The following is a 23260-nucleotide window of genomic DNA, read 5'->3' as shown; positions in this document are numbered from 1 at the left end:
ATTACACTGTGCTCGTGCTATCCTGAGTACACTCTGCAAGTACACTACACTACCTTCCCTGGTGAGTCAACACCATCCAGGCGACACTCTTCCATAGCATGGAGGCACTTCAAACAATAAAAAGGTAAGGCGTTTCCATGATGGATCTTCTGCTGATGTGACAATGGTCCTTGTAGCGAATGAAACTGAAAGAGAGATTCCAAGCTCCACCAATATTACCGCTTCAGACGACCAGGCCACACAAACCGCTCAGCTTTTTTTTCGAAATACCTACATTGGGAGAAAAGGGGCCTGTCGTGAAAAAGAAAAAAAACACAAACGGAGACGGAGAAAGTCTACATAAGGATTAATAAAACACCAATGCCTTTGAAAACAAGCATGGCACAGCCAACAGTTTTGGCTTTTGTGTGAGCATAGAATAGGCATTTGCCTTGTAGTGCCCTTGTGGTATTAGAGGGACATATTATAGCAACAGCTGAAAAATAGTGTACGTACCAGGGCGTATGAGGTAAGTGCCTGACAAATGCTTATGTAATACCTGTACACAAGCAAAAACTGTTGACTTTGTATCAATCAACCACACTCAGGGAGGCATACAGGGGCGGTAAGGTGATTGCTATTTGCACCCCATGAACCACCCCCAGTGGCCATCTTGTTTGTTTTTTTTTTTTACAGGAGATGGCCTATGCGCGTATTACATGAGTCCCCTCTCCAGTAAAAAAAAGAAAACAAGATAGCCACTGCCATAGGAAAAGGGACCTAGTCTGGCGTTGCGCGGGTGGGAGGAGTGCCGGGACCAGAGCACAAAGCTATGGGGAGGGAGTCGGGAAAGGATGTGGGATGTCGTTGGGGGTTGGGACGAGGGTGGGGAAGTGGGGAGGCAATAGGGAGAGACTCCCTGCTGCCTCTCCACAATCAAGATGGCGCCACCCGGCAAAGGGCCTCGGGTGGCTGGAAAAAGTGCGAGGTGCACAGTGCGTTCTTGCCCACTTTTTCTAGCTACCTGATTGGCTGAGCACCCTTCCCCGGGTGTAAATGTTGCGGGTTTTAAAGAGGACTTGAGCACAAGGAACAGATATGAGGACACACATATTGCTTATAAATCAAGTGGATAAAGACTCCCTTGCTTAAGCCATGTTTATTGCACCATGAGCTAATTTACAGAGGCAATGAAAATACCTAGCGAAAGACTGCTTAGAAATAACACTGCGAGGCCTCATAAAGAAGAATGTTTAACGTGTGTGCATGATCGTGCTAGCCCAAAAAGATCCCAGGAGGGTGTGTTTTGGGCAGAGAGGGCACTTAGTGGGTGGGAATAGCCACGGGTATTAGAATGGCCATTGGCGGGTAATGGGTGGGTAAATAACCAGAAAACTCCCACAGGCTGTCAGCGCCTCCTCACATCACACATCTCTGTCCTACTTGTACTGCAAAGCAAACGTTTTTTCTCTTGTAGATGGCACTGACACCACTGGGGCCACGTTACTGCGCTTTGTGGAGTGCCACCTTCCCATTATAAACAAGTTCATTTTCTATTGGCAATGAAAGAGTTTGATGTGAGGATACAGTACTGTGTGTTGTGGTCTTCTCATTTGTGAGGGTGCCATTCACTTTCTATTAGCAATGGAAATGTTTGTTGGGACCTGATGCAGATTCTTGAATGAAAGCATTTATTTTCGCTTCACACATTAATATACAGTTGCAGATGTGCATTTATGAATTACAAGCTCTGGAGAAACAGATGATCATGCTATTTTTTTATTGGCCACGTTTGGGACACAGCTAGATACCAAAAGATAAACAGATTGTTTTGACGTTTTCATTTCATGAAACTCAGCAGGAGATTTATTACAAAGCCCTGATGAAGACCTTGTGAAGGTCGAAACACGTGTCGGCATTGAGTGTTTTGACAACCATTAAAACAACAATTTGGACATTGTTGTTATCTGTTCATGAATAGGGATTTCGAACTTTGTGGGTTTCATGACTAAAGCTACAGAGTTTGGGTTCTGGTATTTTATAATTGGGAGTTTATGGAGTATGTGGAATAGAGTTTCACTGGTGTAATTTTCATTTATGACCTATAGTGTAGGTATTTGACTTGAACCATGCTAGCACACGCCTACCTTTGAGAGTTCTGACAAAAGACACAATACAGTATGAAGTTTAAAGCTAAAATGTCCCAGCTTGTGGTCTAGGGAATCAGAAAGTGGTAACCTTATTGGGACAGGCAGCACATTGAGGCCGTTCTCATCAACTTCAATTGTTGCTCATGTGCTGGTAACCGTCCAGATGCCAAGACTGAGAAAACCACCACTGACCTATCATTACCCTCCATCCACATTGCCCTCAACAGTGTGGCATCCACCACTCACAATGTGCCCTGATGACATGTTTCCCCATGTAACTATTTGTAGGTGGTCTCCGGCGGAGCTACCAGATATGGCCTAACCAATTAGAGCACTAACCCCATATAGAATGTATAACTGAATCATTCACCCAATTGTGCTAAACTCTTTTCTTTTGGCTCGTTACTATAAACAGTCGTCTTTTCTTTTTCTTCTTGATCTATCCGCTGCTTTCAACACTGTGGATCAGTCTGTACTCTTGGCATCACTTTATTCATTTGGTCTCAAAGGTCCTGTCCTTTCCTGCTTCAACTCCTATCTGTCCAACCAAACCTTCTCTGTCTCCTGGGCGCACAAGACTTCTCTGTCTTTCTGGCCCAATCACAGGGTGCCTCAAGGGTCAGTTCTAGGCCCCTTTCGCTTTTCCTTATATCCATCACATCTTGCTGCTATTATCTCCTCCTTTGGTCTATCACACCATTTCTATGCAGATGACACTCAACTATTCCTATCCTTTTCCTCCTTTTTCCACAGGTATTCATCACACTCTCTCAGACTGTCTTGTCGCTATTAAATCCTGGATGTCCTCTCATTTTCTCACTTTTAAAGCAGGGAAGACTGAGGTTTTGTTCTCCCTGCAAACACTCCTCCTCCTCATCTTCTACCTCCCTTTATATCCTTTCCACCTTCCAAGCTCCCAATCTCAACCATAGGTCGTAATCTAGGTCTTCACTTTGACTAAAATCCTTCCTTTTCTCATCATATCTCCCTCACTTCTCGTTCCTGTCACTTTCATCTCCACAACATCCGCAAAGTTCACCCGTTTCTCACTTTTCAAGCATCCAAACGTTTAATCTCCTCCCTGATCTTTTCTCAACTCTTCTACTGTTCTACCACTCTGTTTGGCCTTCTCACATCTCGTCTTGCCCCTTTAAGATCAGTCTTCAACTCTTCTATCTGTCTATTGTGTCTTCTTCCCTATCGCTATTTGCGCCATGACTGCCTCCAATAACGGTACCGGCACCGGTCTCGTTCAATGGGGACTTACCAGTGTAGTCCGACCTTTGCGGGACTGGTAAATCCCCATTGAAAAAACCATTCCCCATTCCCATTTGAGCCCTCATAGGTCCCTCATAGGGCTCAATGGGAATGGGGAAGTAGCTAATAACGGTACCGCAATTTGCGGTACCGTTATTGGCTCTGATTTCCCTCAACGGGTCCCGTCCATAATGCCTGGTCAGACCAGGCGTTAAAGGAGGGATCCGCTTAGGGAACTCGTAGTAGGGCGGTAAGGGATTACCGGCACCGGTCTCCTTACCAGTGCCCAGTATCCCTTACCACCCTACTTGTAATGAGGCCCATAGTCCTTAAAACCTGCTGTCACACTTGTACCAAACAGAGTCTTTTGGAAATCATGCAATGTCCATTGCTGTCCCTGTTTTATATGGATTTGGTTAATAAAACAGTACTTTGTCACTTTTCTGGACTCTTCGGTTTCTTGGGGATGGGATTCCCCCTGGCCCGGCCTCTTGCATATCAACAGGGGCTTTCTGCCCCTTCTTTACAGGCCATTCTCTAGCCATCTTTCTGTAAACGATGCCCAATCTACATGTAGTAGCTTGCATCCTCCCCACCCTGGGGATACCAAAGTGAGACAGCACTCTGGTCCTTAAGACATTTTGCTAGCAAAATAAGAAGAACCATGCCTGAGAATTAAAGAATGATCAATATTCATTTCTTAAACTTTAGATTATGATAGATCTTGTAGCACTTTTTTAGAATTTAAATCTATGGAGGAGTTATAAGTATAACAATGATCGAGGCCTAACAGATCAACAGATGTACATACATGCCTAGTCCAGGGCAAGGAGCTGGCAATATGCATGCTACAGACATACAGTGCACAATCTCTATATCTGAGCAGCTATGGCGTACCCCAGATCTTAAGCCAATAAAACTAAATAATTCAGCCCCATCACTTCCCTCGCAGCCTAACTCAAAGCGCAAAAAGGGATTTGGGGCAGGCTTGGAGAGAATCAATAGCTGTTCAAAGAAGAGCTTATCTTACCTCACAAGATATTGGAAGTTATAGAAACCTCACAGGTCTGCCCCATATAAAGCTGACCACAAGCTCTTAATTCTGTGTCACTATCTTGTTACCATAGGTCTTGTTAAACCTGAAAATGCCTCCGCAGATTTTCACCAAAGCAAGTTAAATCTTACTCAGTTGGTTGTTTCACTTACCCCCCTGGGCAAAGTGGACACCAAGAAAGCTATCAAGTTCTTCATTTGAATGACACTTTACAGCACCGGTAAATGTTTATGTTTTCCATTGCTGTTTAGAATGGCAACATGTATAAACGAGGCGGGGCGATGCATATTTATTTGAAATGTGTGATGTGGGTTCACGCCACAAATGTAAGAAAACTCTTGATGTTTGAAATCGATGCTTCTTTTGGTTTCCTTTGTATAGTATATGAGAAGTGCTCTGAAACATGTAGATATCATGATTGCATCCCATGATAATAGAAAGATTTAAGCGCAACAATGTGGCTTCGAGTTTTAACTAAATGTTTCGTATGGATTAAAGTTGCCATGTGAGGGGAAACCACGTGAATGCACATATAAGCTTGGTAGTTCACATTTGAAAAGAAAGCCACTGAAGGCGAAGTTCGAACTCGGCTCCCAGGCTGCTCTTTTTTCAGTGGCGAGCACCAATAGCCTTCCAATGTTGTAGCCATAGAGCCCTTCCAAGGGTACATAAGGTTATGCACAGCATGATAGGTCATCTTGGTGACCGTGGATAATGCAACATATTGTCTATGACTAAAAAGGTGTGCATGGGCAGTGCAGTTGGCATGCTGGGCAGTGCTTTTAGTTTCTCTCGAGGTCTGTTTTATGGTTTAAAAACATGTGGCAAAGGTTTCTCGCCTAGATAAAGGTCTCGTATCGCACCTAAGAGTGCACTGCGTTTTGCCCGATATTACAAATGTTCAAGACACATTCTGCATAGGGGAAATCGCATATGGAATTCTTGGCAGATGGAGGAATTCTGTAGTTTGTTCATCTGAATTATGAGTGAGAAAAGCATACGGGGAAAGTGATCCTGTCCTGAATTCAGAATGTTGTCAACATTTTAGTAAATCATGTTTTCAATGCTTCTAATATTTTCAACGATTTAGCCAATGACCAACAAGCTGATTTATGAAAATCCCTTCAACATCAACTCCACCAATTTGGAATAGCACAGACAATACAGCCTGTTTTACATAACACGGAATGATGCTAGACATAGTTTCGTGAATTTTGGACATGGGCAAATGGAAAATCTCACTTCCTGGGCACCCATATCACTATTTTATGGTAATAGAATATGAATATGTCCTATAAAACAGGATATGATTCAAAACGATGAAATAACCGTTCAGAGGTGCCAATAAAGATCCTGAGCACTAAATGGGTATCCCCACCGCTCAGCCTAGCCACCCTGCCCTCAAACTATTCCAGACAAAATGATGGGGCGCCAAGGAGGTGAACATTTGTGTGTGGTACGTTACGTACAAAGCACCACTACGTAATACATTGGTATGAATAGAGGTCTTGTCTATTGTTGCTAGTAGACTATTTCTAGCTGAAACAATCAAACCTCTGTACTTAACAATGCGCTGGGGTGGTGGCGGCAGCGGACACTGCCAGCAGCTCTGAATCCCTGATAATAAATTAGCAACACATACAGTTAGTTAGCTTACATGTCCCTTTCATCAGATCCCGAAACAGTAGTTATTGAACTAACCACTGATTGGTGGAATAGTAGCACCAGTGTATTTACAGATGGAAAAACAAACCAATAATAATCTGTCTGTTTTAGTTTCAGAAAATGCCCTTTGGTAAAGAGGCAAACACAGGGGTGAGATGGGGAGGGGAACTGCATCTTATTATGACCCTGAAGCCTCCACATTGTGAAACTCATTCAGATTTGCCATCTGCCACAATAGTTTGCAGCTGCCTTTTTAGGGTGGAGAAGAGACTGACAGAAAGCTAAAACAGTCAAATATTGAATATCTACATGAAGCATAGACTGTTACTGTAGTAATGCTTGAGTTCCAGCAGAAGAGCATCAGAAAGCTTGAGTGGGTAGTGAAAAAGCTGCAGCCTCTGAGCGAGTACAGGCGGACTCATTATGTGTCAAATCGTGGGGTACGGCTCAGTCATCAGAAGGTTTCTTGGGTGTGCATTGACTGATCTGGTGGTGATGCAGCCATTCTTGAAATTAACACAGGCCTCAATTGGGTGTGAGGATCTCTTAAAGTCAAGGATATGCCTCCATATGCTTTTTCGATCTATTGAATTGCATGGACGTTGATGAAGAGTATTTTACAATAGTGTACCTCACTACGTGTACTCCCTTCCAAAAAGCGATTTTCCGGCTCTCCCAAATCACCAAATGTGATTCGGATGGGATTGGTTCACGAGTCCTAGAAAACTTTTCATGCAGCCTGAATCGCCTTTAGGAGCAATACAACTTCAGGGGAAGTTCATGAGGTATGGAACAGGGTTGGAGGTGATTTGGGGAAATGGATACTGCAGAAAACCTTAAAGAATAACTTCAGTGGAGAGAATGCTGCAGGAAGGGAGAGATGCAGAGGAGGAGAGGAGGGGTAGACTAGATCCGGGAGTGGAAAAAGTGTGCGATGTCCATATCATCCACCTAAGGCAGCCTACTAAGATATGCCAAAAGCAAAAGGTAAATATAACTGACGCAAACATCTGCATGTAAGCTGCAAAGTCAAGGTTAAAATCTTGATATTACCAACTAAGCCATTCAATCATCTTGAAGTTCATAAAATATGTACATTTGAATTGGATCCTTGTACGTTTTCATGGCAGACTTATGCCTCTGTGATGGTCTGGGACACAGGTCATCACATGTCAGGAATTCCTGGGTCTGACTTTCACCTTCTAAGATTGGTAAAGTTAGTACAATTGAGTTGTTTAATATTACAATATAGAGTCATGGATGCTATGCATCTCTGTAAGGTCTATAGGGCTAGGGTAGAGTTGGGATGGGTCATAATACTGCTGTTATCTCATTGCAGTTGCAGGCTTCATGCTGCTGCCACTTCCATTGGCTTGGGGAAGCACGGGGCAAACCATAGAGATGCAGCGGGCAGAGGGCAGGGAGGAAACAGAGTTTGTGCATAAAAAAGGAAGACAAAAAAACAGGGGCACACGGTTCTTCACCATGCCATGCAGCAAAAGGGGAATCCAGCCTTTGTCCCCACAAAAAAGAAAGAAAAAAGACATGCAATGAGGCCACCCTGATAGGCAGGCCATGATGGAAGGACTAAGTAGCGAGGACAACTACAACTGGGGGGCTGGGGGAACGTGGAGCTGAGAACACATGCAAAAAGAAGAAAGAAGGTGGGCCCTAGTGCCGGAGAGGAGCCGAAAGGAGGAGGATGAGTGAGGGACGCTGTAGGAATTTTGAGCTGCTAAGCCTTTTGCAGCAACTGAGATGCCTGCACAAAGAAGACTCTGAACCCTACAGTCTGTCACATGCCAAGTATGTATGATACCGTGTTTCTTCCTTCTGACTGTGCTTACATGAATACCACTGTGGTTGGCAATAGTGCAATAATGAGTGATCATGGTTACTATTTACCTCTAGGAGGGAGTGGGCCAGGCACTGAAGGAGTCTGTTACATGCCAGCATGCAAGAGGCAGCCATTCATCTGAAAGAAGTCTCTTACATGAGTACTAAACAGATAATATTGCAATGATAAGATATGATAAGTCATTTATAACGCGCCGCCACACAATGTTGTCAGTTCATGGCAGTTCTGTAACTGGAAAACCAGTTAATCGCATACCCCAGCATGCATCAGAAAGCATTTTTGGATGATTATTTTTTGCCTGGTGAAAACAAACCAAATAGCTCCAAAATGTTACTTGTACAAGATGAAATTTTGCTTTTCTTTGGATATTGCTGATAAGAAGATCATTTTCAATTTACCTTTAATAGAAACTCTTTTCTGCCTTAATCGTTGATGAACTTAGCTCGAGCCAGTACACTAATTCTTCTGAAATCAGTCAAACAAATTCAACAAGCCCAACAACAATTTTTTTGGCTCGATCGGACAAAGAAAAGTTAAATCATTATTTTATGGTTTTAAGCTGTAAGTTAGCAAGGAGAACCCATAATCAAAAAAAAAGGAACGCTCCTTACGAGACATGTGTAAAGGAGCAAAACGATTCTGTGTCCTCAACATAAAACGCTATAACGTATTGATGAAATCATTAAAATATAGAAGACGGGAATCAACTGGTTCTGATACTTGGGTTGGCTTAGCTAGCGTGCAATGGCAACACTACATCCAACACAACTCCAGCAATTTACAGAGTTGCCAAACAATCTACTCTTTGACCAGCCCTGCTCAACATCTACCTGAAACCCCTATCTGGCATCTTGGCCTATAAAGGATGAGTTATCACAGCTTTGAAGAAGACACCTAACTTATGTAATTGTCTGGTGTTCCCATAACTGGCACAGTGACGAGGTCCTCTTCCTGGCTCTCTTGAACGTCATTAACCTAAGCGGCACAAAAATAGAACAGCTAAAAAAACCAAATTAAAACATGCCACTTTATCTAACAGCCCCATCACCACCATTCACAGAAGACACATTCCAATTGTCAATTAAGAGAAAGCCCACAGAGTAGAACAGGTCCAGCGGTACCAATGAACACACATAAATAACGCCATAAAATCGTACCGCTGTCAGGCCAAGTAATGGGAAAAACACTACGCAGTTGCTGAACAAAACAAACCTCTGCAGCTTCAAAATATACCTACCGTATGCTCTAACACTCCCTGAAAGTGCACCCATGCTTAGTTCTTCAAAACCTTCACAGGCAGGCAATCATTCTGAAACATAGCCCTAGTCACATGGAACACACTCAAGCCGCCCAACCTTCTAGGCTTCTGACAGGTTCAGTGAGTGAATTATTCAGCGATGGATTAGGAGTCGTGGGGAACAAACAGCCCCACCATGTCTCCAAGATTCATGTGAGCTATTGCTGACAGTATGTTTCTTCCCGCCGGTGGTATAATTCTACCACCACCAACATTTCTTTAAACCCATGAGGTGTCTGAAGACATATCTGAAGCAACCATTTACGATGTCTCACACAAGAGACCTGGAGACAGAATTGTGCCAAAATGAAGTACTGTTTTATTGTGCAGCAAAAAGGAATATGGGATGCAGAATGGTTCAAATCCAACTGGGTGCTTCTCCTTAACACAAGGTGAGGGAGGGTGAGAGAACTAAAACAGGACAGGGAATATTCATATTTCCATAAAACAATCACACAAAAATGCTTGGGTCTCGGTTCAAGAGGCCATAGTTATGCACTGGTTTCTTGAGCCATCCGAGGTCTGGCTTTTGAGACCCTTCCAAGCACTTCCTATCATTGGGCAACAGCTGGCCCTCCGTGGCTGTGGTCATCCTGTTGTTCCGGACAGCCTAAATGTTCCCCATCTGTGTTGTGCCAATTTTCAGGCCATCATTATTATAGCCGCCACAAAGGCCAATCTCTCGGTGGGTTTGGTTACTGGCATGGACTTTTTACACTTTTAGTCCTTTCTGGTTTTATCTCGTAAGAGCATCTCACAGGCTTAGTTTCTTCTTCTTAGTCTTTCACTGCCACCTTCAACTTCTAGGCAAGCTATTGTTCTCAGGTGCTCAGGGAGCCTTTGGCTTAGCAGCTGCTGGCCTCGGCCTGAAAGGCAAGTCTTCTTTTGTATCCTTGATGGGCTTGCCATTTCCACCAGATTTGTAATATGACTCCCGGGTAGCCTATCTTGGATCTATTCTATTCTCTTTATCAATGGTGTGCAGGCTAAGGCCCTCTCAGAGACCACAACAATCGGAGTACCATGCTCTAGGCTGTCTGAAACCTAGTTCCTGGGTCCCCCTCGAATTCTGGCCTCACTGACTCTGTATTCTGCTCCCGGGTTCCCCCTCTAGCACATGGACATTCCGGCTTCACCAACGTTGGGTTTATTCTCTATTGCCCTTTTCCCTCCACCTCCTGATCGTACTCTTTCCTTCCATCGTCCAGCTCTGCTCCTTATTTCAGCTTTCCATCCTTTTCCTTTCCTGCTTTTTCTTCCCTTTCTCCTTCCAGTATTTCTTTCGTAGTGCGCACCCTCCACTCCCTGCTCTCTCCTAATTCCACCAACCTCTGCCCTCCTTCACTCTCCCCAATTTCTCTTATTTCCTGTCATCCCCCTTTGTTCCCCTTTCCTCCTAATGTTTCTCTCCTAACAATGTTTTTTTCCATGTTCTGTTCTCCTCCCTCTCCTACTCAGCTTATCTGCTGTGCTCTTTGACTGTCCCATAAATCCCAAACATATTCTCAAACACATTCCCTTTTTATAGTATGGGCTTGAGGCTAATGGGCTTGAGGATGGGTTATCCTGGGGCACCTGTGAAATGAAAGGTCTGTGGCTCTGCGGGCCGAGGGCAGAATTGTCGCCATCTTGGGATCAGACAGCTCTGTCATGTAGGCCACCTCATTCTGTCATGGCCCCCTCCTCTTCCGGTGGTGTTTCTCTATACTACCCTGTCTCACATTTGCAGTCCCAGCTTCCTCAACTGTGTCAATGTGCTCATGGTAAACAGCAGTTTGCTCCACGTGCCGCAAGTACATGCAGAGGACATCTGAGATTCATTGTTTCATTATCACAGGCCGCAATCACAGTCTGTATATTCTCATACCCAGAGTCCTTTGTAAAATATTGTACTTCTTCCTTCCTAGAGGGTTAATTGTTGGCTTCTACATAAATGCTAAGTATGGGGGTGATAAGATTTGTACCACCACCAGGTCTGACATCACTTAGTGGATGGTCTCCCCCAGTCCTCAGGGTCCTTCTCGCCCCTTCTTCCAACATCGAACATGGGACTTTGTCCGAGTAGCATGTAGAGTGTTAAATAAATACCAAATAAAATACAAATTAAATAAATATTTGCATCATTAATAGTTATTATTTATAATTTATTTTGTTTATTATAACAAAGATTGAGGGGATATTTAATATTATGATAAAAATACAGGGCCAAATTCTTGAATCATTTTTGGAGCAAGTGAGGAGCTGGCACATTTCGTCACTTGCGCCAAAAAAAGGAAAAGCCCAGTTCGCACAGGGCATCTGAATAGAGGTGCTCATCCAGATGCCTTTATTTCCCTTATGCAGATTTCCCTAAATAAGGGGGCATTTCAGGAAAAAGAGCACCCTGATTTGACAAATTGGATGCACTTTTAAATGCTCTGTATCGTGGGTGCGCCTCTTGAAACATGCGCATGAGGAAGCGCAAATCGCGACTGGCTCAATTCTGACCCTGTCATGATTTTTCTTTGAGGTGTGGCAGCGCGGGTTAAACCCTAGCTGTGACACTAGCATTTGCATCCCCAAAATGGAAATGGAAATGCTTCTCTCTTTTTTTGCCATTTCACCAAGACGGGCCTTCCGCACAGTGATGTATGGAAAGGGGCTCCTGAAATGCACAGGTCACCATTGAAAATAAGTAGACATGAGCATTTCTAAAAATAGTGCAAATAAAACAAGCGCATTGTCTTTGTTTTCAATTAGATCTCAAACTACACAGTGATCACATGTATTTATTTATGTACCACTTGCCAACAGTTTTCTTCTGGGCACACAAAAAAAAGGGATGGCATGAAGGGGAGGAGAGAACAAGATTGGAAGGTGGTAAAGGTGAGTTGAGAGTTCATTTGCAGAAGGACCAAAGTCACTTTTCCGAATCCTTTTGTGTAATGGTTACAATTATAGAGATTGTCAGAGAGGGTGAGAGGGTAGTTGGGCCCAGTAAGAAAGGAAATAATTATATATGAATGGCTGGAGAAATAGAACTGTTTTAAACATCTTTCTACATTTTAGGGGGTCCTCTTGTTCTTTCATTTCAATCTGCAGGAATTGCAAATAGTAGGTAGGCGGGTGAAAAACAGCCATGCTGCAGTATTTCCTTTCAATAAGTTGTCTTCCGCCTTTTATCTTGAACGCCTTTCTCCGGCTTCCTTTGAAGACATGACTTCAATTAGGAGCACTCCCAAAATGGTTGAAGACAAACAAGAGTATGAGAAGTATTTAATGAGTCTCTCAAATAAAATTGCTTTCTACGAGACTTGCAGCACCATCTAAGTTGCCATTGCCCTCTGGAAATGGCCAAAGTTAGGATGATCTCTGAAGCATGTGGAGTCTTTCACCAGACTCAGTCCAAGACTGCGTAATTTCTCCCATGGAATAAATAGAAAAAACCTGATCACCTACATTCTGAACCAGTTCTCAAACTTTGGTGTATAAGAAACTCTTGTGTGGTACTTGTCAGTTCCAAGATTCTTGGGTGGACTAGAGGACATACGTAGCTACTCTGGGAAGCATAGAGTGTTTCACAAACGCACAATTACATGAATTGCCTTGACATTGGAGCAATCAGAAAATGCTAAACGATTAATCCACAAGAATTTGAATGGAGCTATGACCACTTAGTGAAACAAGTTGTTTTATGACGGAAGTGAATTGGAACATAACTTCTGCTCAAATTAACAGCTCACCTTTGTTGTTGATTTCCTGGAATACTGGGCCCATTCTGAAGACCATTATGGATAAATTGGTTGTTGACAGCAGTGGGAGGTGGCGATCCAATGGGAGTAGGAGGTGGTGATCCAATAGCCCCCGCGGATTTTTGAATAGCTAAAACAAAAGGGACAGTCATAAAGTGTACTTCAGTGTGCTCAGAGGACATTGTTGGCATAAGACAATAAACAATATAGGAGAACATGTAGAAGTGTTAAGAGCGTTTTATAAAGCAGACTACTAAATTCTAAATGATGCATGACGATAAGCCATATGAAACTTACATAAAATGCGTGCAACGTACACAAACATATTACACAATGGCTATCTGCCACATTTGCATTTCTTTCCGATATGTGCTCTGCAATTACCTACAAATTCAGCAGGGACAGTACGCAGAATAACATAAAATTCTTGATTTAACATGATAATATATACATTCTTGATAACACATTTAAAAAAAATCTGCTAGACTTATGGGAAAGCAAATACCACTGGTTGCCACAGAACAACGTCATGCAAGAATTAAAAGAAAACTTTTATGAAGACACGCTGCAAGGGTATGCAAGATCATCATGATCAAGAGACATGTATTTAGTAATTAATTACACTAATCCATACAAAAGACTATGTGCATAATCATCTATAGTAACAAATCAGTGATTGTTACTATTAAAAGTAAGCATTGAGGCATCAGGGTTTAATTAACAACCAAGGTAAACAGGTATCCAGTCATTTTATTGTGAACAAAACAGAGTGGTACATAACAGAGGGGACAATAACACCGAAAAACATCGAAAAGATTAAATAAATATATAAAGGGTAGTGAGGTAAAGGGTTTAAATGGGTCGGGAAGAGGTTGGGGTGGCTTTAAAAGGGTGGAAAACGGGGGTTTGCGGGGACAACCCAAATAAAACAAATACAAAATATCTGTGTTTTCAATGTTTTGTCCAATGTTATGTACCTCTCTGTTTTTGTGGTCGGTAAGATCGCATATAAGCAGGTAAACCTTCAAAGTTGCAAGCTGCTCGCCAGGCTTCTTGTCCCCTGCCCCCTCAGTCCTCCACATACACAGAGAACACCATTTCTTATGGACAGGAGTCAATTGTCACTCGCCAATGGCTAGTGGCAAGTGCTCATTTTGTGGCCGTTAACAAGATACACATAGTCACAAAGTTTAATTTGCCAAATAAGTAGCAAGTAGCTTACCTACATTTAATATGCGCCTTTATGGGGCAGGTGTAAAAAGTAAACACAATACATTACATCAACTGGGGCTAGTATTAAAACTTTAAAAAACTGCAAATAAAAAACTATACCCTTGTTTTTGATCCAAACAAATGAGCTGGAATATCAAAATGGAGCTCCGCTGATCAGATGGTTCTGCATAATACCTTTTTCAAGCTGTACATGCTAACATAAAAAAAGAAAGGTGACTTACCAGATCCCTACCAAGGAGATAAACATGAAAAATAAATATATGACCTAATATAAAGTCAATTATTTACACCTGCGTCTGTCTAGAGGAATCGCAAACTGCTAAAAATCACACTTAAACATGACTACTTCTAAAAGAAAAATGGCTAAACACCTTCAACTAACAGAATCAAATATGTTTCATCACAGGGCGGTTTTCAGTTTGTTTCAGCACTACCTCAAATACCATGTGCTACTTTTGGACTGGTTAAAAACCTGCTGTTGGTACCCTCAAGGCTTCTTTCTCCAAAAGTGATGCACATCAAAGGATAAACTAAACAGGCAGGCTTTCCTACATCAATGAGCCAACTTGGTAATGTTAACTAATTTAAGTGATGTTTTCATACTACTGCTCCAGGTGCCACCGAGGATGCCATGCTAATTAGTGGATAGGCTATGGACATTTCTCTAATCAAGACGTGGTGCGGTATTGTTTTAAAAAATTAAAAAATATTATTGTGATACAGTGAGAGACAATTTAACCTTTTACATACCATACACATTCATACATAAACACATCAAAACAAGTAAAACCCACACAAATTAAAATGCAAACATTCAAAGACAGAAGTATATTTATTAAATCAAATATTATTACCCAAGCACTCAATTATAACCGTTCTAAAAGTCCTATGTTACTCAACATTTTAAGACCTTCCACAGGAAATGCTCGTGCCCAGAAGACACACGTTCCCAAAATTCTTCTGAATTCAGCCATTCACTGTGACTTACAAACCGACCTAAATGTAAATGACACTGAGCCTGCAATGCGGGACATGAGATTAAAATGTGCTTCAAAGTTTGCTTCATTTCTTTCTCTCTACAGTACTTATACTGACCATCAAAACTCTGCCCTCTTAACCGAACTTCCACAACTTCGCTAGTGGGCAGCAGGTTCAATCGAAATCTTAAGAATTGGCCATGACAATAGGCATTTGGAAATTTCTGTAATTAGTAAGGCAAGACTCTGAAAGGCTTACCCAGTCCGGATAATGAAGTATGTAAGCGATAGCTTCTCATCCTTTCAATTGTAATTATCCAGTCCTCTCTCATAATGGATAGCTTAACACTGCCCGGATTTGTGAACACATCATTCAGAGAGCTAATACAGCTGTCTAAAATGGTTACCAGCACTATTCAATTTAATAAGATCTGTGTTTTCCCCCTACCGTCAATGTTCTCATATCCACATACAAGGACTTGTAAAGGGGAAACATTATCAATCTATAAACCAAAACCAAGCTCCAGTCTAGCCAAACTTTCAATGAAATTAGGGCTAGCCCAACACGAAGGGAAGCTATTGTAAGAGAGATAGATTAAAAATGTTCTTCCATAATCTCCCCTCCAAGCGAATTTAAGAGGGACAAATGAATGTGGCTCTCGTTGCACCTATCCGACCCTCATCTCAACGGCAGAGAAACATGTACATTGCTCCTGGCCCCATCTTCGATGTACTGCAGATGTGAGAAACGCTATTCACTAAAACAGCCATTTGCACCCTATCCTGATGACGTCACTGAGGAGATAAGTTTGCAGTCAGTCAGTGGAGCAGGTGGACTGACTTTGACCTTGCAAAAGCTGATGCCGTCACGACGGAGACTATGACATTGATGCGTTAGACATGAAGCACATACGCATTCCTGCATGAAGCTATGCAGACACTTAGATTAAATTGCTTGCAGACACAAAGAACATGCTTATGACTCACTTAGAGGACAGACACACCTTTGCAATGCAGTAACCGCAAGTTGCACAAAAATACATATAAATTGCTTGCTGAGGCTAAACGCAACTAACATTGGTGGCCAAGTAAATCAAGATGGAAGCCACAGCCGCATGGAAATGAATGGAAGGCATTGAAAGGGCTTCAGAATACAGGGAGAGACCTGGTGTGCTGATTTCGCAGAGACGTGCAGACCAAGCTGTCAGTGCAGCGACAGTGCATATTCTTGTCAAGGACACCAAGGACAGAAAGTTTCAAATTAGTAGAAGAGATAGGACACCTGCATTGTAAAAGCTGACAATCCTCATAAATGCAGGCTGGAAAATCAGGTTTGTGGTCCCTACACAGGTAACATGAACCTGAAATACAAAGCCTATTAATTTGAGCCAGACGGGGACCGTTGTTCCCATCCAATCAAAGGCAGATGGCACAAAGTAATACCAGGTCCAAAGCCTAAGGTTCTGCCTCAAGGCGAGATGGCAATTTGTTGGGTACATGCAGCACCATTGGGGGAGGTTCTCGCAACGTTGATTAGTTACACATGGCCTGGTAACTTTCCAAAATGCCAAGGCTGAGAAAACCCTTTCTAACCAATCCTTACTCACCTTCCATGTTAACTCACACTTTGTTGCACGGCCCAATGGCAGCTCACTAACCTGACATACCTGTAGTTGCAACATTTAGGAGGTGGTCACAGGAGGAGCCACCAGATAGGGTTTAAGGGTACTCACCCCATATATTTTCCATATGTAGCCTAACTCACTAACCAATCCCATTCCTCCTTAGGGTTTTTGCAATGCATCATTATTTTGTGACGTCACCATGCCTTAAAACGCGAGGACGAGCCTATAACCGACAAGAAAGTAATGGAAAATGCTGCGTTGTACAAAACTTGACCCCTGTTACGGAAGCTTTCAATAAACAGTACAATTTGTCACATTATTGGACTCTTCCGTTTTTGAGTGCAGTGGATTTCCTCTGCCCAGTTCCTCTTGCTTGTAATTAGGGAGATTAACAATACCTCGACTTACAACAGAACCCAGTTAAGACGCAAATCCTGTATTTCAATCTCCATCCCATGCAATAAAGCTGGAATAATGTTCGCTTTATAAAAGTGAATTAAAGGTTATATGGAGAATCTTCAAAATTTGCTTGACAATCTTTTCATTTGATAGACAAACTTTTCCCTCTAAATTAGCCTCTACAAAAGCAATATTCTGTTGTGATGTCATTTTAAAGCCCAAATATAAAACTTCTTTTGTAGGGATGATCTGAACAGAGTTAAGAAGCCACTTAAAACCAGCATTGCTTCTTGCTTTTTTTGAGAAGCAGATTGAGTGCATTTGTGGGGGTTAATCAACAGATCGCTTTCCAAAGAATATGAACTGAGTGCATTGAAAAGGCGCTGGAGGCCTATGAGTATGATCAACTAAACCTAAGTCGTCTACATAGGCCATGCAGGAACCTAGCTCCAATGTGGTAACACAGTAAAAAAAAAAAAGAGTGAAAACTTTTCATTGTCTCTGATCTCAACGAATCACATGACCAGACCAGAGGGATGTCATTTGAGGGGTTCCTAGGGGTCGCAACTGCAACCCCTGAGGGGCCACAGTTGCAACCTCTGGGGGGGGCCATAGTTGCAACCCCTGGGGACTCCCTTGCACACCCAACCTTTTTTTTGCACAAAAGAAACGGGTGCTCCTGGTGTAGCGGCCCCTCCAACTGCGTGGCAGGCCATGCCACACCAGGTCTGGTGGGTCCCCGGCCCAGTCCTCACCCATTGGGGTGAAGGCTGGGCCGGGAAGGTACTCGATAGGGGTTGGAGCTGACTGTGACATGTGGCCCATGTCACATGCCACGTTCAGCTCCAACCCCTTCTCCCTCGACTTCCTTGCAGCTCACATACAGGAACCAGGAAGCTCTCGCAGCTTCCTGGTTCCTGTTTGTGAGCAGCACAGCATACTTGCCAACCCTACAGATTTAGGCAGTAGGCTACTGCTTTTTAAGCAGTCCTACCGACTACAGATTTGGACGACAGATCCTACTGATTTTTATAGTGGCAGGTAATTTATGTAACTCTAAGGCAGGCTCCAGGACAAAGTATGCAACACATTAATAAGTATGTCTATACAGTGGACTGGTAGGTGATTATTTTGATTGCACTCACACCAATCCACTGACCCGACAGCTGCGTGACTCTGTCCTGCACTCTTGCCAAGACAACCCTTAGGTGAACCACCAGTGAATTCAAGTGGCAGAGTGTAACACCATCACACAGCATCTGCCTATCACACTAAGGAGGGTATCAGTCGCCATGTCATTCAGTGTTCAACTTCCAATAAATATGTACGGCCTAGGCTGCCACTACAGAGCAGTGGCAAACGTTGCCCACCAGCTCTGTGTGATTACCTTCTGTGAAGTTTGGTAATTGAATTTGGTGTTAAGTTACCATTCAGAATTATACTTTTTTTTAAATGTGAACATCTTTCCATCTTGTGCTGTTTGTTGGGTTGTGTACTTCAGAATGCTTCAATTGTGCCAAGAATGTATGCTTTGCCTTTTCCTGTGATGTCATTGTTTTGGGAATTATTATTTTGGAAACCAGAAAAATCCTACATCTTTTTGGCCACAGAATGTTGGCACGTATGGCACAGAGGAGCCGACAGGGCCTGGAAGGATGGACCGAAGCTGCAAGAAAAAGGTAAGAAGGCTTTTTTTGTTTAATATGATGTGTGTTTTGCATGTGTGAAGTGTGTGTCAGTTGTATGTATGTGAATGGTGGGTGAATGAGAAGTGATGTGATGTGAGTGTTTTAATGTTCTGGGTTGTGTGCCTGTGTAGACAATGTAATGAGTGGATGTAAGAGAAGGTGTAAGTGACTGGTGTGTGGGTGAATGAGAAGTGATGTGTGTTTGAGTGTTTTGGGTTGGTGAGTGTGTGCCTGTGTAGAGAATGCAAGGATGGATGTAATAGAAGGTGTGAGTGACTGGTAGGTGAGTGAGAAGTGATGTGATGTGTGTTTTGGAATGTTCTGGGTGGGCGGTTGGAGGGTACCTGTGTAGAGAATGCAATAAGTGGATGTAAGAGAAGGTGTGAGTGACTGGTGGGTGAGTGAGAAGTGATGTGATGTGTGTTTTTGGATGTTCTGGGTGAATGTGTGCCTGTGTAGAAAATGCAATTGGTGGAGGTAAGAAAAGGTGTATGATTGGGTGACTGGAGGGTGAACGAGTATGAATGTATGGTGTATTTTTTAATGTTCTGGGCAGGGTATGGTGTGTGCCTGTGTGGTGAAACCACTGTGAGTGCGAGAGGAGATATATGGGTGAGTGACCGCTGAGTGAAAGGGAATGCATGTGTGTGTAAGGCCCTAGGAGAATGGGGATCACTGGAGCATGTTTGCCACATCCCTTATTGACTTTACATGTTTTACTGGTATTTTTGGGCAAAGGCAAGTTAATGTGTGCCATTCCCTGGCTAGACTGGCATTTTGGTGCAGTCAGGCTAGACATTGCTTACTGTGGCATGACATTTATTACTCAGCATCTTTAAAAAAGCAAGCATGCTATGTAGTCTTAACTTGCTCGACTGATGATTTGTTGTAGAGGCCTGTATATTCTTCACTGTAGCATGACTTTTTATTAACAGAGCATCTATGATGAATCAAGCAAGATAAGTGTTCTTATGGGTCTAGTCTGGCTTACATTGGAACCAGTTTGGACAGGTTTTCCTATTGTGACATGCCATTTTTAATGGCCAAACCAATGGGAGTATGTACTTACGAAGGAGTACTGGCATATATTGGCAGAGCCAGTTTTGTGCCCAGTGCCAGTAATGATACTATAGAAAAATGTCTTAAAGTGAACATAAGAATGGTCTTATATGGGAATACTAGCATATGTTGGTGGAGCCAGCATGGAAATGTATTGGCACAGCCAGCATACACATGTTTTTTATACTGGCATATATTGCAGGATCCGGCATGAAAATATATTGGGAAATGCCCTGTGCACGTTTGGTGACTTGCATCTATTGTACTTTTTTTTCATGATTTACCCTTCACCCTACAAACCCGATTGTTGGCCTTTTACCCACATTGTTGGCCTTTTACCCAATTTTCCCCGAACGCGTGCTGTGTAATGCACCATGTTAACCCATTATTCAAAACATGTACTCTGGGGAGCGAGAGGAACCCCACACCCATTTTCGTCAGTTCAGGCTCCCTCTCTATGCTCAGTCGCAATCACATACTTGTAGCAAATAATTACACCCTCCAAAAAACAACTCACCAGCCACCACTGGTGGCTGGTATATTCGTGGACCAGGCACCGCCCCCTTCTCTCTATGTTACGTTAAAGATTTAAGCTTTGATTGAAAAACATTTACTTCTTTCACCTGCTGTAGTGCATTCCCCTGCAGCGGCATAATCATCATGGACATTGCGTACACGTGGTGGTGCGGCCTGGGGTGTGGCGTGCCCTGTGCTTTGTTAAGGATCTTGGGAGGGCCCCCACAGCATGGCTCACAGGGGAGCTGCCAAATTGTGTGCTACGCAATTGGGCACCACTTGGTCTGACAAAGGGGTAGTGTGCAGTGTGCGCCTTGATGCCTGCTAGTGAGTCCCTGGGTGAGAAGCAACTCGTGGGTGTTTCCAATTTTAAATAACTGTGTGGTGCTATGAATTTATGTGTGCAGCATTGATATTACTATTAAATGGTGTTTTTTTTGTTTTTTTCTCTGGCACCCAGAATTACACTTAGATCATAAAAACTATGGGGGATTTTGGGTATATGGAAATAACCTTTCCCAGGTATTATACTCCAGCAATGATAACATTATCAGGTATCAGGTGCACTCCCCTCTGTGCATGTAGACCAGTCTAATAGGTTTCTTCTATTGTAGTGGTAGCTGAATCATGTATACATTTAGGGGGCGTGGCTAGCGCGCATGGAGTGAGGAGGCAACTCTCTTGAGCTCCCGTCCGTGATCCTGAAATTGATCCTACTGCAGTGAATCAATATAAATCTTTCTGTGGCTGAATACAGTTTTTGGTGGATAAACCCCTTCCCCACCATCCGGAGCGCTTCTTGAACAAAAATAGGACTCAAGAAGCCGCTGCGACAACTGTTTTAGAAGGCTTCCCTGCGTCTTGCAAAATGGCACCGATGGTTTCCTGAGAACACTTGGGGAGAAACGGAACCCTGTGACCGGCTGATTTTCGTCCTGCATAGAGACGTGCGGCAGACCGGACTCGTCTCCGCATCTGCCCTCGCACCGGAGAACTGCCCGGGCGTGTACCAACACCTGCAAGCCCAGAGAATGCCTGATCCGCGCAGAGCTGCCCCTGGCCCTACGATCGGCTTCCCATTCCTCCCGGACTGCAGGGCGGCTTGGGAGCACATCTGCACTCATCCAATAGTGGAAGGTCTTGCTGCGCCGAGGGAGGCGACACCCGTGAGGCATTGATTACTGGTGGATGGACAGGGGAGAGGGAGCCCCTGACTCCCCGAGACTGCAGAGTCCTCTGTGCCGTGGACGGCACTCGGGCACCGAGCTGTTGGCCTGTGTGGGAGGAGTGTCAGTGTGATTTCGGCTACATCCGCAGCGCTGGAGGCGAGCTAGGCCGTGGTGCACCCTGCCTTTGGAGACCAGGCCAGGCTCAAGGTACGTGGCATCCCTGAGTCAATACCCAAGGCATAGCATAGATCGCACTTACGCTGGCTCCCCTGTGGCGGGGGGATGGTAGGGCCCCGGTCCCGCACCATAGTGATCCGGACCCCCTCTTGATTATGCAACACCCGGGACACTACGCGTGATCTGCTACTGTTAAGGCTAATTAAGCCTTTGCTCCACCGCGCTCGGGAGGGAGCCCACAACGTTGCATCCCCAAAAAGGATTGGGTGGCGTGGCCTGGCCCACTCACCACAGGTCGCACACACCCACTGGAATACCCGGGCATCACTGTACAGCCCATTGTGATACTGTCGCCCGGGGCTGCACCTCCTCATGCCCCGGCTTCACACCTAGCCCCAGGGACACTGCTGGCAACCGCTTTCAACTTCAGGCAGCCCAACCACCACCTCTACAGTGCCACGGATTCACGATGCTGCCGCTGAACATATTCAGCGCTTGGTGTGAACACCCTCAGGAGCACTCCTCTCTACCAGGAGCCAATTCGACCAGGTGCACACCAGAAACAACAGGGCACCCCACCCGGAGGAAGGTAGTCCTTTCAGCTACCGCGGTCACTCGGGGATGCCTCATCCACTGAGGGGCCACGGCTATAGAATATCCACCTGACCCACCAGCACTCACAGCCGCCAATTACCACCTTGGCAGTGCCAGGCATTTGGTTCACACTTTAACCGAATCAACGGAGTGGCGCGCAGGTTCAGCGGGTGTCTCGTTGGCTGATCACGCACCTATGTGGGACAGACAGCCTAGCTGCATAGCCTCAAACTTATTGAGCCATTGAGAAGACCCAGAGGAGGAAGCCCACTCTTGCTACCATGGTGATAAAGGGAAAGCAGTTTTCCTGGAAACGCCCGACGCAGCCAACATGTGGCTGGAGCACAACAACTTAGCCAGAGACGATGAACCCATTACCTGAACGATGAGAGACCAGGGTGGTGGGAACAGGGGAATGTACTGGAATGCATGTTATTTTAAGATGTTGCAACATGGTGTCCCATTCCTCATTATCACTGCAATGCTAATTTCATTTCTGGTTCGGACGGAATGCCCACTGAGCCACGAGTACTGTGTACTACCACCCTCCCTACAGAATATTCAGTGCAGGCCAGTTGCCAGCACTTTCCCCGCGCCAAATGACCGGGACAGGTACAGATGGCCGGGGGGCGCCTGAGCGCCACCGATTTACGGTGGCAGCTGTGAGCAGTTGTTTATTGTTGCTGTTTGTTTTTCCGCTTATAACAGCGGATGTTTGGATATTTATAGAGTCTCCAGGTCTAGTCGAGTGTGATGCAGGGGATTTGGGGTTGGGGGATCGGTTCTTGCTGTCCATATTGCCGACGGTTGCTGCTGCATTGTCCCTCTGCAG

The 23260-nt window shown here is 44.1% G+C and overlaps 1 protein-coding gene across 1 annotated transcript in view; it reads right to left on the bottom strand.

Moving 5' to 3' along the window:
• The window catches only part of SEC24D (SEC24 homolog D, COPII coat complex component), a 658686-nt gene that overhangs the window by 522610 nt on the left and 112816 nt on the right, over positions 1-23260 (bottom strand). The window contains exon 3 of the mRNA XM_069630689.1: positions 12983-13121. Coding sequence (XP_069486790.1) covers positions 12983-13121 — 139 coding nt within the window. The remainder of the gene's footprint in view (positions 1-12982; positions 13122-23260) is intronic.

This window comes from Ambystoma mexicanum, chromosome 6q (assembly GCF_040938575.1).
Source record: "Ambystoma mexicanum isolate Mex_15411 chromosome 6q, UKY_AmexF1_1, whole genome shotgun sequence".
Taxonomy (NCBI): Eukaryota; Metazoa; Chordata; class Amphibia; order Caudata; family Ambystomatidae; genus Ambystoma; species Ambystoma mexicanum.
The sequence above is the reverse complement of the archived record's forward strand: the minus strand, read 5'-3'. Positions and strand labels throughout refer to the sequence as shown.